The sequence below is a fragment of the Panthera uncia genome, assembly GCF_023721935.1.
Source record: "Panthera uncia isolate 11264 chromosome A3 unlocalized genomic scaffold, Puncia_PCG_1.0 HiC_scaffold_11, whole genome shotgun sequence".
In the NCBI taxonomy this organism is placed as follows: domain Eukaryota; kingdom Metazoa; phylum Chordata; class Mammalia; order Carnivora; family Felidae; genus Panthera; species Panthera uncia.
Window position 1 is genome coordinate 88816993 of NW_026057578.1, and position 16427 is coordinate 88833419.

Consider the following 16427-nt stretch of genomic DNA (forward strand, 5'->3'; position numbering starts at 1 on the left):
TTTATTTTATTTTATTTTATTTTATTTTATTTTATTTTATTTTATTTTATTTTATTTTATTTTTTAAATTTATATCCAAGTCAGCATATAGTGCAACAATAATTTCAAGAGTAGATTCCTTAATGCCCCTTACCCATTTAGCCCATTCCCCCTTCCACAGCCCCTCCAGTAACCCTTTGTTTGTTCTCCATACTTAAGAGTCTCTTATGTCTTGTCTCTCTCCCTGTTTTTATATTTGCTTCCCTTATGTTCATCTGTTTTGTATCTTACAGTTCTCATATGAGTGAAATCCTGATATTTGTCTTTCTCTGACTAATTTCGCTTAGCATAATACACTCTAGTTCCATCCATGTAGTTGTAAATGGCAAGATTTCATTCTTTTTGATTGCTAAGTAATACTCCATTGTGTGTGTGTGTGTATGTATATATATATATATATATATATATATATATATATATATATATACCACATCTTCTTTATCCATTCATCCATCAATGGACATTTGGGCTCTTTCCATACTTTGGCTATTGTTGATAGTGGTTCTATAAACATTGGGGTGCATGTGCCCCTTTGAAACAGCACACCTGTATCTTGTGGATAAATGCCTAGTAGTGCAATTGCTGGGTCATAGGGTAGTTCTACTTTTAATTTTTTGAGGAACTTCCATACCGTTTTCCAGAGTGGCTGCACCAGCTTACATTCCCACCAACAGTGCAAAAGAGATCCTTTTTCTCCACATTTTCGCCAACATCTGTTGTTGCCTGAATCATTAATGTTAGCCATTCTGACAGGTGTGAGGTGGTATCTCATTGTGGTTTTGATTTGTATTTCCCTGATGATGAGTTATGTTGAGCATTTTTTCATGTATTGGTCAGCCATCTGGATGTCTTCTTTGGAGAAGTGTCTATTCATGTCTTTTGCCCATTTCTTCACTGGATTATTTGTTTTTTGGGTGTTGAGTTTGGTAAGTTCTGTATAGATTTTGGATACTAACCTTTATCTGATATGTTGTTTGCAAATAACATATTCTTCTCCCATTCCATTGGTTGCCTTTTAGTTTTGCTGATTGTTTCCTTTGCTGTGCAGAAGCTTTTTATTTTGATGAGGTCCCAGTAGTTCATTTTTGCTTTTCTTTCCCTTGCCTCTGGAGATGTGTTGAGTAAGAAGTTGCTGCAGCCAATGTCAAAGAGGTTTCTGCCTGCTTTCTCCTCAAGGGATTTGATGGCTTCCTGTCTTACATTTGGGTCTTTCATCCATTTTGAGTTTATTTTTGTGTATGGTATAATAAAGTGGTCCAGGTTCATTCTTCTGCATGTCGCTGTCCAGTTTTCCCAGCACCACTTGCTGAAGAGACTGTCTTTATTCCATTGGATATTTTTTCCTTCTTTGTCAAAGATTAGTTGGCCATACGTTTGTGGGTCCATTTCTGGGTTCTCTATGCTGTTCCATTGATCTGAGTGTCTGGTTTTATGCCAGTACCATACTGTATTGATGATTACAGCTTTGTAATACAGCTTGAAGTCCAGGATTGTGATCAGGCCCCATGTATTCTAATGTGTGTCTTCCTTTCTTCAAACATATAACCAAAATGATGCCCAGGCACAGGAAAATCATGCTCATGGTATTGACTCCTAGGCTACTTCAAAGTGAGCTCCCTACCAGCTGGCAGGAATATACATAAAAGCATATAACCTTAGTGTTGGGTACTTCATTCATTTGAATCCTTAACCTGTGAATTTTTTTTTAACAATTATTTATTTTTGAGACAGAGAGAGACAGAGCATGAACAGGGGAGGGTCAGAAAGAGAGGGAGACACATATTCCGAAACAGGCTCCAGACTCTGAGCTGTCAGCACAGAGCCCAATGCGGGGCTCAAACTCATGGACCACGAGATCATGACCTGAGCTGAAGTCAGACCCTTAACTGACTGAGCCACCCAGGTGCCCCTACCTGTGCATTTTTAATAGGGTCCTTTAGAGGGCAGCAGAGACAGTCCTATGGCACCCATGAGGAACCTGACCAGAGGTGGGGCTAGAGGTGGTGGTAGTCACATTCCACTGGGATTGCTGAGGGACTGGCATTTGATTTAGGAGGATTTGAAATTAACAGTAGAAAGGAGGATGTGGCTGATAAGGGAGTGGAACTTCATGACCTTAAAAACTTGGGGAGGTTTGAAAGTGAGTCATTGCAATGGGCAAACATTTCCTGTGAGTGATTGTGTCTGCTTTGCCACGGAGGAATATCCTAGGCTTAGGACTTTGTGATCTTTTAGTGACATTTAGTGAGGTATGGCATTGAGTGTGTTTTCTACCATCTCTGCTTTCACATTCCTCCCACTGGGCTATAGTGAACATCTGTCTATTCCTCTGGACTCGAGGGCAGAGACCAAGTGCTACAGAAATTTATATTCCCAAATCCCCCCAGCAGGGCACCTGCTACCTCATGGGTGCCAGGCAAATGTTTAGTGGATGAGGTTGAATTATCAGCTGCCAAATCTTGATAGGTATAAAATAAACTGAAAATGTCTTCTTCCCTTTTTGAGAAAGTGTTTGTATTGTCCCCAAATTTCTAAGGCCAAAACAGAACGATGATCATAATCATCCTTCACAGCATCTCTTTTTGGCCATCTGGACCAATCAGGTGGCTGCCATCTTTAAGAAATAGTTATTGCCCCTAGGACCCTTCTGCCAAAACAAGTACCCCTCCAGGTGGTGGTTAAGGAACAAGAGGACAATGAGCATGGATCAGCGAGGATAAACCAAGTCCAAAAAGAACTTTGTGGGCAGTGAGCATGCACTGCCTTGCCCTTCTTCCTCCACTCTGTTTGGTGGTCTCTTCATGCACTGATGTTCTCCAAATGGTTACACTGGCATGGTTAAGAGTTGAAGGCACAGGAATCTGGCAGCCCTCTGGAGATTGCTGTTCTTCCCTCCCAGCCTGGAGGCTGGATCTGTTATGTCAGCTGCTTCTTTTAAGTATAGGGACTAATTCAGGAGTTCTGTTCTGAGAGCATCTCAATTAAGGAAAGTGGGTGAGGGGGAGGTGGGGTTAGGGGATAAAGGGAAAGTGTGGGTGGGTGGGTACATGGACTGGGCAAGCGGGGATGTGGGGAGATGGGAAAGGGAAGTTGTTAGGGATGGTCGTTCTCACTATCACACCAAATCCTCTCTATTGATGAGCACACCAGGAAGGCATCCCAAGTAGTGGCATTAAAACCTAGAGATTTTATCGTGGTTTGTGAATTCGAGCCCCACTTTGGGCTCTGTCCTGACAGCTGGGAGCCTGGAACCTGCTTCGGATTCTGTGTCTCCCTCTCTTTCTGCCCCTCCCCTGCTCGTGCTCTCTCTCTCTCTTTCTCTCTCCCTCTCTCAAAAATAAATAAACATTAAAAAAAATTAAAAAACAAACCTCAAAATTTCAGCAGGGAGAGTGTCAGGTGAGGGCTTCCAGGGATGGGAACAATGTTGGAGTAAAGCATGGAGAACAAAAGGAAACTGGAAATAAACAGAGGCAGAAAAAGGGAAAGGACACAGGTGCATGCAGTTCAGAGGACCTGGGTCTGAATCTGCATGAAAATCTCTGGAGCTGGTGTGACATATGCTGCTAACATGCCATGGGAGAGTGACAGGGCAGGGGCAGCCGCCCATCAAGCTCATGTCAGTGCTGATACCTGTGAGGCACTTGCTTCTAATCAGCAGTGTGTTCTCCTTCCTAGCTTTGCTGCTTGAGAGGGAGGCCAGGATCAAAAGTCTTTATGTTGAACGCAGTGCTTGTGAGATATGCCCTTCCAGGGCCTCATTCTCCTTCCTCCCTGTTTTCCTGAACTGGATACATGTAAAGGAGGGTGTCTCAGCACACTATGGGGGGATGGTCAGGAAAACAGTTTCTATAGCCAGATGCTCCCCTCACCTTTGAAGATGAATGAGGGGAACATGCCTGGAGTGTCCCCACCTGGCCCACCTCTGCCTGGGGTCTTGACTGAAATCCCCCCTAAGGTTCCAGAGCTAAGGAGATCTCAGATGCACTTGCATCTCACATACACTTGCACTCTGGCAGGCCCTGGGGGTGTATCACTATAGGCAGCTGTGGCTCCAAAAGCTAAGCATCTGCGGTGTGTATGTGGGCCACATGTGCCCACACAGGACTAGATGAAACGTCTTTGCCTTTCCACGGGAAAATCTGTACTCCATAGCTGGTGTGATCTGTTTGCCCATAACTCAGGTTAGTCCTTCCTCACCTAACAAATACTCGTTTTCCCAGGGAGAAGTGTCAGCACACCCCTTAATCATGAATTTGGTGTTTTTACTGCCATGGACATCTTTAATGATGTTCTAACAGCTTTAACTCATCTGGGCATCTGGGGTGAATTATGATTTTGTTCCAAAGTGGTTTCCAGTTTCCAGGAGCTGCTCTGATTCTCCAGGGCAGCCTATACCTGTCACTGTGCTCTGAAGGTCTCAAGGCTGCTCATCCCTGTCCTATAAACACTATCATTTTTCTCCTTTTCTGTAGAATGGAGGGCGACTGATTTCTCTTGACAAGATTCAGGTTTTGCACCTCTTATTACACACATGCACACAAACACGCACTGGTGATGTGTTATGTATGACTTGTAGAAATCTTGAGGTGGTTTGTGTATCCCTGGAAGCTTCTACAAGAATATCAGTTTAAGGTGCTTTGGTTTAAATGGAAACATTCTTATTATTTGCATCTGATACTGCATATGCATATGCAGTTGGACAGTTGGGTAACTGTCCATATTCTCCTCAAAAGTCGCTCTTTCAATACCTTTACAACTTTTGCGTCATTGCAAGTCCACTGACAGCTCTCCCCGCTCTTTTGAGGGAGGTGCCTGAGAGGTGAGGTAGTACAAGGTGGCCCCAGGAAGTAGGAGGCAGGTTGCCAGGGTTCGCAGACATTACCATTAAGGTTTCGAGTTCTGCCAATTATTTCCTGACATGAGTTTTTATTTTTATTTTATTTTATTTTTTAACGTTTATTTATTTTTGAGACAGAGAGACAGAGCATGAACGGGGGAGGGGCAGAGAGAGAGGGAGACACAGAATCAGAAGCAGGCTCCAGGCTCTGAGCCATCAGCCCAGAGCCTGACGCGGGGCTCAAACTCATGGACCGCGAGATCGTGACCCGGGCTGAAGTCGGATGCTTAATCGATTGAACCACCCAGGCGCCCCTGACATGTGTTTTTAAAGACAGGGGGTTGGACCAAAGCTCTGGTGGCAGTCATGGGGGTCCCAGCTCTCATGTCCCTTCAAGAGAGAACTGGGGTTGGGGAGAATCATCTGGTAGCCTCCAGCTGCAGTGCCTCAGATGCAGCCCACTCTCTCCCAGGAGAGTTCCCAGTGACAACGTGTGGCAGGGGTGCCAGACCTGGCCATTCATGCCATTGGCAACTTTTTTTTAATGTTTATTTATTTTGAGAGGTTGGGGGGAGCAAACATGAGCAGGGGAGGGCAGAGAGTGAAGGAGAGAGAGAATCCCAAGCAGACTCTGCACTGTCAGCACAGAGCCTGACATGGGGCTTGATCCCATGAATCGTGAAATCATGACCTGAGCTGAAACCAAGAATCCAATGCTCAACCAACCGAGCCACCCAGGCTCCCCTCTATGGGAAAACTTTGATGTGGTTGCGCCATCTGAGACTTTTCACAGCTTCACCATGGTCTGAGGCTCTGCCTGCCCATCCTTCCCACCCCCTTTCATCACAGGTGTCACATCTGTGCTGTGCTTCAGGCTTCCCCTGCCTGCTTCTGCTTCCTCTCCTCTCTTTCCCAGGCGTCCCGCCAATAAATCTCTTGTACTTCTAACTCTGTTTTGGTATCTGTTCTGAAAGGGCCTGCATGGACACAGCTCTGTTCACAGGTGACATTGTTGGGCACTTCACACAATCCCACCTTACCTTCCCAGATCCCTACCTGCAAACAGCCACCAGTTTGCCAACCCATTTTGTCACAGAGTTAAAAGTCTATTAGGTGTTAGTTTCCATCCTTGTGGCTATGCAAGTGAGCAGGGTTCATCATACCATCCCATTCAGCATCCTGTAGGGTGCTGAGGTTCCCCAGGGATGAGACAGAGGCGTGAGATGGTCAAACACACACTTTATTTCTGTATGGAGATTCTTTCCAGGATCCCAGGCTGGATAACAGAAACCTCAGGAACGACCGCTGTCCACTTATAGACTCTTCTTGAAAACCAGGTCAATGAGGTCAGCTCCTGAGTCCCCTTTTCCCAGGAGACCTCTTAGTCCTTCCAAGAGAAAGGACATTCCAGTGTGTCTTCAAATTCTGGTGGGGGTGGGGAGGACAAGGATTCCTGGCCTTCAGTTCCTCCCAGAAAGGTCTCCCACCCACCCCTCAAATACTATGATTTGACTGAGTTTGTGATATATGTCTCAGCTCCTTTCTGTGACGAAATGAAGAGGAGGATTGGCACAGTACAAATAACACATTGACAGCAACTGGATCCCACTTTTTGGAAGTAACATAATAAAGATGGCCCCATGATATCTTATATTCTTTTACTACTGAACACTATACCAAGGAAAAACACTCGGGGATAAACACAGGGTGACACATTTCTATAAAAATGAGACCCATGCACAGTGAAAATCATGGTGTTTCTCACACGTGGGAGCTGACAACATTTTAATAAGTTCAATGGAGAATGGGTTAGAGGAAGGCTTGCTGGGCTCTCTCAGTATGATGTTCTGCCATAGTTGAACTAGCCAGGACCATCCAATATTCTCTCTTCTTATGTGTGGTGTTGATGCTGTCCAACCACATCCCTTCAGTTCCCTTGGTGGCTCCCTTTGCAATGATCTCAGAGAACTCATTGCAAAAGTCTCTCTGAAGGTGCTAGGTTTTGGCTTGATTACCGCTGTTGAGGGTAGGTCTTTAAAATCCTCGGGAGAATGTGCTTCTCAGCTGCCTCCATGCCTGATGGGTAGTCTCGACCCATTAGGACAGGTGAGCTAGCCACAAACCAGTCTGGTAGGTTCCTCAAGAGTGGAGGAGCTTTGTGTCCCCAGCTCAGGGCTAAGCACAGAGCAGGTATTCAACAAATTGTTGAATTCAACTCTAACCTCTTCAACAGAGAGGATGTTCCCAAGTCCTAGACACTTTTCTTCTTGGGTATTTTTTATAATCATTCTGGTTCCTTATATACCCCTCTGGAATGAATAACATGGTGCAGTTTTTATTGGAAGTATAATTAATGCTTTGGGCATTGATTTTTTTTTTGCCCCTAAATTATGTCTTTCATCCATATGTCTACACTGAAATAACTTTATTTAATTTATTTAATCCTTCCCATGCTGCTCTGCAGAATGTGGCTATTGGGTTATTTTGGCGTATACTGTTGCTATACAACTTTCTCAGGGCTGCTGATGCCCTGGTAGGGTTATAGCCCTCATGGCTAGTAAAGGCTAGAGAGCCTGTGGGCAGCATTGGTCTCTGTCAACACCACAAATGCAGCACATGTGCATCCATTCTTCAAACCACAAGGAAGACATTCATGGATGTTACATGAGACTTCTGCTTTCAGCCACATCTGGACAAAGCACAAATCTGGGAGACATCAAGAAATTGTGTGCTCACCTGCTGGAAACCTCAAAGCTTTGCTGAGACATGGAGGATTAAATTCATGGCTCTTGGTAGACTGACTGTCCTGTGGGGTTGGTGGGTCTTCCCACCCCTTTCAGACAGGAGGCCAGTTAAGCCATGGGGGTAGGAAGGGAGATTCAGAGAATCTGAAGGGAAGATATAAGGTGGCCTCTTCCCACAAGTGGAGCTGCAGGGTCCAGCCTCCTTGCTCACTGGACATCTGAGAATAAAGCTAGAATAATAGAATAAAGCTAAGACTGCATTAGTGCCCCTGCCCTAAGATACCCCAAAAGGCCAGAGCAGGGAGCCCACATGTTTATCTTCCTTGATGGCATCTCCACCTGTGGAACTTGGCCTGCTAACACTTGATGGAGAGATGCAAACTTTGACGTGAAGTCCTCTGCTCTGTCAAATACCAAAATGTTCCAGAAGAAGGAAAATACTCGTGGTTTTAGGATAAATCCGAGCATGTTTGATATGGATATTGACACGTGTAGCAGTTGCTACTCTCCAGAAACAGGGTACTAAGTCACTAGACTTGCTGTTCTTATTCTTTTTGAGATTACCAATTGATAAAACTAACAAAAAACTCATACAATCCTTGAACCACTGAATGTTAAAAGGAGTACTTAGGTTATCTAGCTCAGCCCCATATTTTACAAATAAGGAAAGAGAGGCTCAGATAGATTAAGTATGGCACAGGCCTCCTGACTCTTGGTCTGTAGCAGACATTAGCTGGCATCACTGGACCTATTTTGCCATACTGGTTGTTCAGGACAGTCCCTGGGGATATAATCCACATGGACCTGAGGCTCTCAATCTCAAGAGGTGTCAATGCACTAAATATTGAGGTCTCTAAAGGAAGGCATCCATGCTTCCTTTTCTTGGATGCTTAGAAGACAGAGTTAAACCTTTCCTTTGGATTTTATGTGGTTCCTTCTTTTGTTTACCCTGATGAGTGAAGGTTGATGTGATGTGCTCCACCAGCTAAAGGAGAATAATGTGAGCACGACTATGGACAACTTCACTGAAGTCCATGGAGGCTCCAGGCAAATCCAGGTGCTGCAGGATTCATCCCTAAATGAGCCCCCATATATAACCAAAGTTACTTTTAGAATCATGGAAGAGATTTAGGGGAAATCAAGTCCAACCTTGCCATTTTACAAGCTCAGAGAAGTTCAGCAATTTGCCTTGGGTCACACAGCATGGGGGATATCAAAGTCATAGAAGAATCCAGATTTTTTTTTAAACTCAGGATTGGATGTTTTCCCTAAAAAAATCTGAACTTTTTCACAAACCCCAGTGTTAGGGAATTTCTGATGGTTTCTAGATCAAGGCATTATCCATGCATGAAGTGAAGCAAGACAAAAATGGTGCTGGCTGCCCCTGCTGAAGACCTGTGGTCTAGGAGAGCATGTTGGAGTAGAAGCTGAAGCTCTCTGTCATGGTCTTGGAGTTGCTTCGAGAGGAGCCATTGGAGGTCAGATCCAGGGACGAGGGTGTGGTCTTGGGACCATCCTCCAGCTCCTCCTCATGGGCCCCCACCACCGTGGAGATGGTGGTCTCCAGGCGGCTGACTTTATACACGCTGCCCTGGGTTTGGAGGTACCGGGTGGATTTCATTTCGAGCCCCTCGTAGTCGCCGGCACTGATAAAGGGGCAGCACCGGAAGGCATGCTTGAAGCCCAGGCGGAACCTGGAGAGACAGAAGATGGGAGAGGTGACCCTTTGGGACAGTCTGCTTCCAGAGGGCATTGTCACCACTATGTCAGCTCTTTAACACATAGACAAGCCTAAGTATGACTCTCTGTTGTTATTGTTATTATTATTATTTAAAGCTTATTTATTTTGAGAGAGAGAGAGAGAGCAGGGGAGAGACAGAGAGAGAGGGAAAGAAAGAATCCCAAGCAGGCTCCACACTGTTGGTGCAGAGCCTGATGTGGGGCTTGAACCCATAAACTGTGAGATCATGACCTGAGCCGAAATCAGGAGTCCGACACTTAACTGACTGAGCCACCCAGGCACCCCGATGACCACCATTCCCGATGGGCTCTCCCTTCTCTTGCTTGTCTAAGGTTGGCTTCTTCTGCCAGAACAGCTCTCCTGATCAGTGTGACTAAGTAAGTGCCTTCCAGGCACTGATTCCTCTTTGCTTACCCTGTCCTGCTGGAACTGCTAGAAGAAACTGGGTAAAGCTGCCCAAATTGTATGATGAGATGAGATGGAAAGAGGAAAGTGAGAGGCCAGTGAAGGGAAAAGATGCCCTATGGAGAATGGTATTCTATGGCCATCAATCTCTCTTTGTGTGTTACTCTCCCTGTCTCCCCCCCCCCCACCCGACTGCATGCACAGCCCCTTGTGCATGGATCCACAGGGCAGAGGGAACAAAATCACAGGCCATGAACTAGATCCAGCTTTCAGGCCTGTTTATATGCATCAATAACAGAGGTTTGTTTTTTTTTTTTTAATGTGCACCCCCACCCCCACTAACTTAGTTGCCAGTGTCCAAAAGTCAGAAGATTCACACAAAAGTATGGATGTCTGGTTCTTCTTGGAGAAGAAAAACAAAGTCCACTTTGGGCTCATAAAGCTGCATGGCAATAATTAGTAGGGATGGAGTAGTGTGGTCTTTTTGCTGCAGTCCCTCCCACCCCCTCTTGTCTCACAAAGATTTTGCTCATTTAGGTTGGCTGTTTGGCTGCTATAGAGACAAATGATCTTGTCCCTGGAGAGAGTGTGGGGGATGAGGTCCTCACCTGTCATTGAGGCAGCAGTAGATGATAGGGTTGTACATGGTGGAGCTCATGGCCAGCCACATGATGGCCAGGTAGACCTGCTGAATAAACTTCTCAAGGTAGAGATCAGGGTTGATGTAGGGCAAGAGGAAGAAGATGTGGAATGGCAGCCAGCAGATGGCAAAGGTGCACACCACGACGATCATCATCTTGACCACCTGGCAGGAGGATGGGGCAGGTGAGGTCACCACCACAGCCAACTTTTCTCATGGCTACTTTCTCTCTCCTCCCATGCCCCTCACTGCACACAGTGCAGTGTGTGGTGGGAAGTGTCTATAATAACCCCTTTCGAGGAGGAGACAGGACCATTTATATGTGGTATCAAAGGACTTTGATTATATCAGTAGTTCTCAGAGTGTGGCTCCGGGACCAGCTTTGTAACCATCATTTGGGACTTGCCAGAAATGAGAATTCTTGGACCCCATCCCACACTTACAGAATCAGAAACCCTGGGGGTGAGACCCAGAATTCTGGTTTGACAAGCCCTTCAGATGACTCTGAAACACAGTCATGTTTGAGAACCTCTGTGTGATATCACCCCTCTGGGCAGTGGCTGCAGAAGCCAAGGGAGAGCAGACAATGACCCAGGGGAATGGGTATTCAGTGGGGAGAGACTCACTAAGGAGGAGGAAGCAGTGAGGGCAGGGGGGTGGAGGAAGGTGGAGAGGAGGGGCCAGGGTAGTATCAGAGGAAAGAAGAGGAAGGGAGGCATCTGGACAGCTGCAGCTAGGGAGCACCAGATGGTTAAAAGGGATTTAAAAGGTTTTTTATAAATAGTAATGTGACCCACTGTTTCTGTTCTCCATCACTAGTTTTGTTCCTTTTAAAACTTTTTGATGTTTGAACCAAGTGAATGTATTATTTTGTCAAACTTTAATAATAAAAGAGGACTTAACTCTTCAATGCATTTGTAGTTAAGTGTGTGTGTGTGTGTGTGTGTGTGTGTGTGTGTGTGTGTGTGTGTTAATGGCTTGACAGGTTGCAATTACTCTTAAGGCAAGAAAGAAGTGGCTCTTGCCTATACAGGCAGGCCTAGGTTATAAATACAACCAAGAAAGATCTCTTCCCTCCTCTGTCCCACATCTCCTCTCCTCCTTCCACTGTTCCACAGACCCAGGGATGTTTTGTGCCTGCTGCCTCTGGGCCTCCTGAGGTTCTGAGGCTCATATGCTTGCCAGCCTGAGCCAGGGCGGGTTAGGTGCTGCTTGCTCTTTGCTTACCTTGCGCTTGGCAGAGACCTGCTCATGGTAACGGTCAGAGGAGTCCCCAGGGATCTCGCTGGCCCACAGTGTGATTCCCACAACAGTGTACGCATAGCCAATCACCAGCAAGGGGAGGAAGTAGATCAGCACAGTTACGCAGATGTGGTACCTGCAACAGGAAGGATGGGAGGGTTCAGTCTAAGGACAGGGATGGTCAAGGCTTGCCAACCACCTTTCTCAGCATTTGCCATTAATGAGCTTGGATGATAAGGCAGCATGGAGTCTGGCCACCTGCATTGGGTGGTTGGCTGATATATGAATGGATAAACTAGAGAAAGCAAATCTCTTCAACTTAGGTTTTTCTTGTGGACTTTTTCCATAATAGAGATTCCTGTTGAGATTGAAGAAAGAAAAAACATTGATGAAAGGGAACTGAATCTGTTGTATACTTATGACAATTTCAGTTGATGGTAAGTTCAATATTGCTTACATTCCCCCTCCAAAAAAAAAATGCAACCTTAGGCTGCATTAATAAAAGTGTATTCTCTAGAATGCAGGAGGTGTTTGTACCACTCGGTTAATTCCAGTCAGATTACATTTAGGCTGGGCTTTTGTGCAGGAGTGTAGACAAACTTGTACATTCAGGTGAGAACCACTAGGTGGTTGGTGAGCTCTCATTCTTTCTGTATGTAGGACAAGTGGATTCACAGGTATAAGAATAATTAGCTTGGAGGAGAGAAACAAAATTTATCCTAGAACTAGGATCAGTGGGTGAAAGCCACAAAGTATAAGCTAATTCTAAGCCTGGCCCTTAAAAATATATCTGCAAATGGAAGCTTCCTGGGTCTCTGGGTTACAGCTTGCAAAATAGATACCAATTGACTTGAGTTTGACTGGGACAAATTGACATGGGCAGGAAATAAGCTTTTGCAGTATTAAACCACTGAGAATTTTTTCTCCAAGATTTTATCTAAATTCAAGTTAGTTAACACATAGTGTAGCATTGGTTTCAGGAGTAGGATTTAGTGATTCATCACTTACATACAACACCCAGTGCTCATCACAACAAGGCCCCTTCTTAGTACCCATCACCCATTTAGCCCATCCCCAACATCCCCTCCAGCAACTCAGTTTGTTCTCTGTAATTAAGAGTCTCATGGTTTGCCTCCCTCTCTGTTTTTATCTTATTTCTGCTTCCCTTCTCCCATGTTCACTTGTTTTGTTTCTTAAGTTCCGCATATGAGTGAAATCATATGATATTTTCCTTTCTTTGACTGACTTATTTCACTTAGCTATACACTATACATATACACTATAATACACTGTAATACACTGTAGTTCCATTAACATCATTGCAAATGGCAAGATTTCATTCTTTTTGATGGCTGAGTAGTATATACATACCATATCTTCTTTATCCATTCATTAGTCAATGGACATTTGGGCTCTTTCCATAATTTGGCTATTGTTGATAAACTACTGAGATTTTGATGTTTGTTGCAACAACATAACTTATTCTATTTCGTTTAAGGCAAGTGTCCTTCTAAGTAGGATGCTCAAATAATTTTTTGAATTTTGAGAAAGGATATTTTTCTCAGTGAGTGCTTTGTATATCTGGTTAGTTATAGCCCCTTTCTCCTGATGTGAGTTTAATGGAGAGGATCCATTAGTAGTAATAGTAGTAATAATAGTGGGAACAGCTAATATTTTAGGGAGTTCACTCTAGATCGCTATGTTGATAATAATGTTAATGATAGTATTAATAGCAGAAACGATAGTTAGATTTTATTTAGTGAAGAGCACAATGCCACTCACTTTACCGTTATTCTTATTTAATCCTCAAAAAAAATGATTAGGCGTGTACTATCATAATCCCATTCTGTAGATGAGGAAACTGAAGTTAAGAATTTAATTAACTTTCCCAAATTCACAGCAGGTAAAAAGAGGAGGGTGGAATAAGAAGGCAGGACTGTGACCCCAGAACCAGCTTTTTGTCACTGGAGAAAAGTCATCCAGTGATGACTCTGTTTATGCTTATTCTCTTAAATGATTTTTTTTCCAATAAAGAAAACCTACTTATTCATTTAATTTCTCTTTATCGGTACTATGTTTTCATTACTTCTTTGCAAAGCTCTACAGTTTTACTTATTCAGCTTCCTGTGAATATTAAAATTTGCAACTTGAAGACACTTGAAGAGCTCTTAAATAATGCACAACAGCTTCAGCAAAGCAGGGTGCTGAGTGCATCCGTTTTGTGCAGACAGGCTGCTCCAACAGTCTCAACAGGCTGTTAAGGTCCCCCTTGATTGTCACCTCCTCTGGGAGCCTCTGGGTTCTCCAGTCACCGTGGCAGTGAGTGCATACTGAGTTTCCTACCTGATCTCAACCTCTCCCCCGATTGCTGTACTTATCACTTGGATATAAGGGGACAGGGAGACCCTGGGAACCTTCAGGATACACCTGCTTCTCCTACGTGGAAGAATAGTCCTGCCTTATGCAAACCGATACTTGGTTGATGATCAAAACACAGTAGTTGAGCTTTGTGGGGCCAGTGCCTCAGAGTGCTGAGCATCTATATGGGAGTCAGGGACACGATGGAAGGACACTGCAGTCCAGTCACCGGTGCTCCTAACCCTGGACGAGTGGATCCCAAACTTGAGCCAGCTTCAGAATCACCTGGGGGAGCTTGTACAAACACAAAGGGCTGGACCCCACCTGGACTTTCCCACTTAACAAGTCTGGGGTGGGCTTGAGAATCTGCTTTCATAACAAATTCCCAGTTCATGCTGCTGCTGGTCCAGGTTCAGACTTTGAGAAACACTGTCCTAAACCAATGGTTCTTGAGCCCGGAATCACATGAGAATCACCAGGGGAGCTTTTAAAATGATCAGTGCTCAGAGACACATTAAATTGGCCTTGATTGTAGAAGCAGGAAACCACAGCTGAGGAAAATTTCCCAAGTTATTCTTGCATATGGTTAGCACTGAGAAGCACTGTTTCAGGTCCAAGTCTGCAAGCCTGTTGGAACCCCATTGTTTGAGATTTTATGACTTCACTAAGATGTGTGTTAACCATATTTTTTAGTTTCTGTATCTGATGCTTTGAGGTCTAGGCCTTGTTGACCTGGAAAGGACTGTGCCTCCTTGGGTTAGTTAATTCCTAGAGATAACTCCTGCTAGTGTGCCTTTCCTATGCAAACTAACGAACCCAGGGCCTATACTCCCCACCCACTTGTTTTCTCAGGGGCTCTTACACTGTGGGATGATATCCAGCTGCCATGGTCACCCCAGGGCCACTTCAGACAGTCAGGGGCACAGAGCTCATGGAAATGATTCAAACTAGCCAATTCTAAGCCTGTTTATCCTGCCTCACCCATTCCTTCTCTGGAACACACAATAAAAGCCTTCCTGAAGTCTCCTGCACTCTCTCTCTGCCCGTGGCCCTATGTGGCGCACTTGCCCCTTTGTCCTGGGAACTATGAGTAATAAACTATCTTTTCAATGGCAATCATGTCCTTATCTGTTGGCCTCACCACACTTGAATAGAATATAAAACATACACTTTAAAACAAAGTACCCTTTGGAAAAATCACAGATCAGACCATTAGGAAAATGCTAAAATGAATCAATAAACATAAATTATCAGCTTCTATTTTTTTAAAAGAAGGAAAAGTAATTTTCTTATTTGTAAACAACAAAAAGTATGAACTTAATTTTAGTTAAAAGGTACTATAGTCAGGGAGAGTATTAACTTGTCCATTGTAGAACAGGGATAATTGAAAATAACACAGGAATATCACCCAGCAATTCCACTTCTAGATATATACCCAGAAGATTTGAAAGCAGGGCCTCAAATAGATACTTACACACCAATGTTCATAGCAGAACTATTTCCCATAGCCAAAAGGTGGAAGCAACCCAAATATCCCTCAAAAGTTGAGTGGATAAACCAAATGTGGTATATATTTACAATGGAATATTACTCAGCCGTGAAAAGGAATGAAGTTCTAATACATACCACAACATGGGTAAACCTTGCAAACATGTTAAGTGGATAAGCCAGACACAAGAGGACAAATACTGGATGATTCCACTTAAATTAAATATCTAGAATAGGCAAATTCATAGAAACAGAAAGTGGAATAGAGGTTACCAAGGGCTGGGGAGAGGGGATGGAATAATAGGTACAGAATGTGGGATAATGGAAAGGTTCTGGAAATGGATCGTGGTGATGGTTGCAACAATATGGTGAATGTAAAATGGTAAATTTTATGTTATATGTATTTTATCACAATAAACTTAATTTAAAAAATCCATGAGAAAATTCTAGTGAAGCTGGGGTCTTACATCTCCAGATGAGTAGTTTTCTGCTCCCTTTGGGAGCCCCTCAACAATCTCCCTCCCTCCCTCCCAAATCATAAAAAAACAAACCTGTAGGTTTGATTCTTGGATGGGATCAAAGGTAAAATGTATCCTCCTAAATCTTGCTCAGATAAGCCCCTTTTGCCTAGTGCAAGTACTCGGGATGCCTGAGTAGTTCGGTTAAGCGGCTGACTTTGGCTCAGGTCATGATCTCACGGTTTATGAGTTTGAGCCCTGCATCTGGCTGTCTGTTGTCAGTGCAGAGCCTGCTTTGGATCCTCTGTCCCCTCCCCTCTCTCTGCCCCTCCCCCAACTTGTGCGTGCACGTGCACGCGCTCTTTCTCGCTCTCTCTTTCAAAAATAAACAAAAAATAAAAAATAAAAAAAGAATTGCAAATACTCAATCCAAAAAATGTCCAAGTTACTAAAAATTCTAAATGACTCTACA

At 44.1% G+C, this 16427-nt stretch overlaps 2 protein-coding genes across 3 annotated transcripts in view; one reads left to right on the forward strand and one right to left on the reverse strand.

Moving 5' to 3' along the window:
* POLE4 (DNA polymerase epsilon 4, accessory subunit) overlaps positions 1–16427 on the forward strand; it is a 128198-nt gene that overhangs the window by 97943 nt on the left and 13828 nt on the right. The window lies entirely within an intron of this gene.
* TACR1 (tachykinin receptor 1) lies at positions 7125–14897 on the reverse strand. Its single transcript, XM_049650370.1, has 4 exons — positions 14872–14897; positions 11637–11787; positions 10378–10574; positions 7125–9317 (listed from the first exon to the last, which is right to left on the reverse strand). The coding sequence occupies exons 1-4, from the start codon at positions 14895–14897 to the stop codon at positions 9026–9028; spliced, it is 666 nt and encodes a 221-aa protein (XP_049506327.1). The 3' UTR covers positions 7125–9025.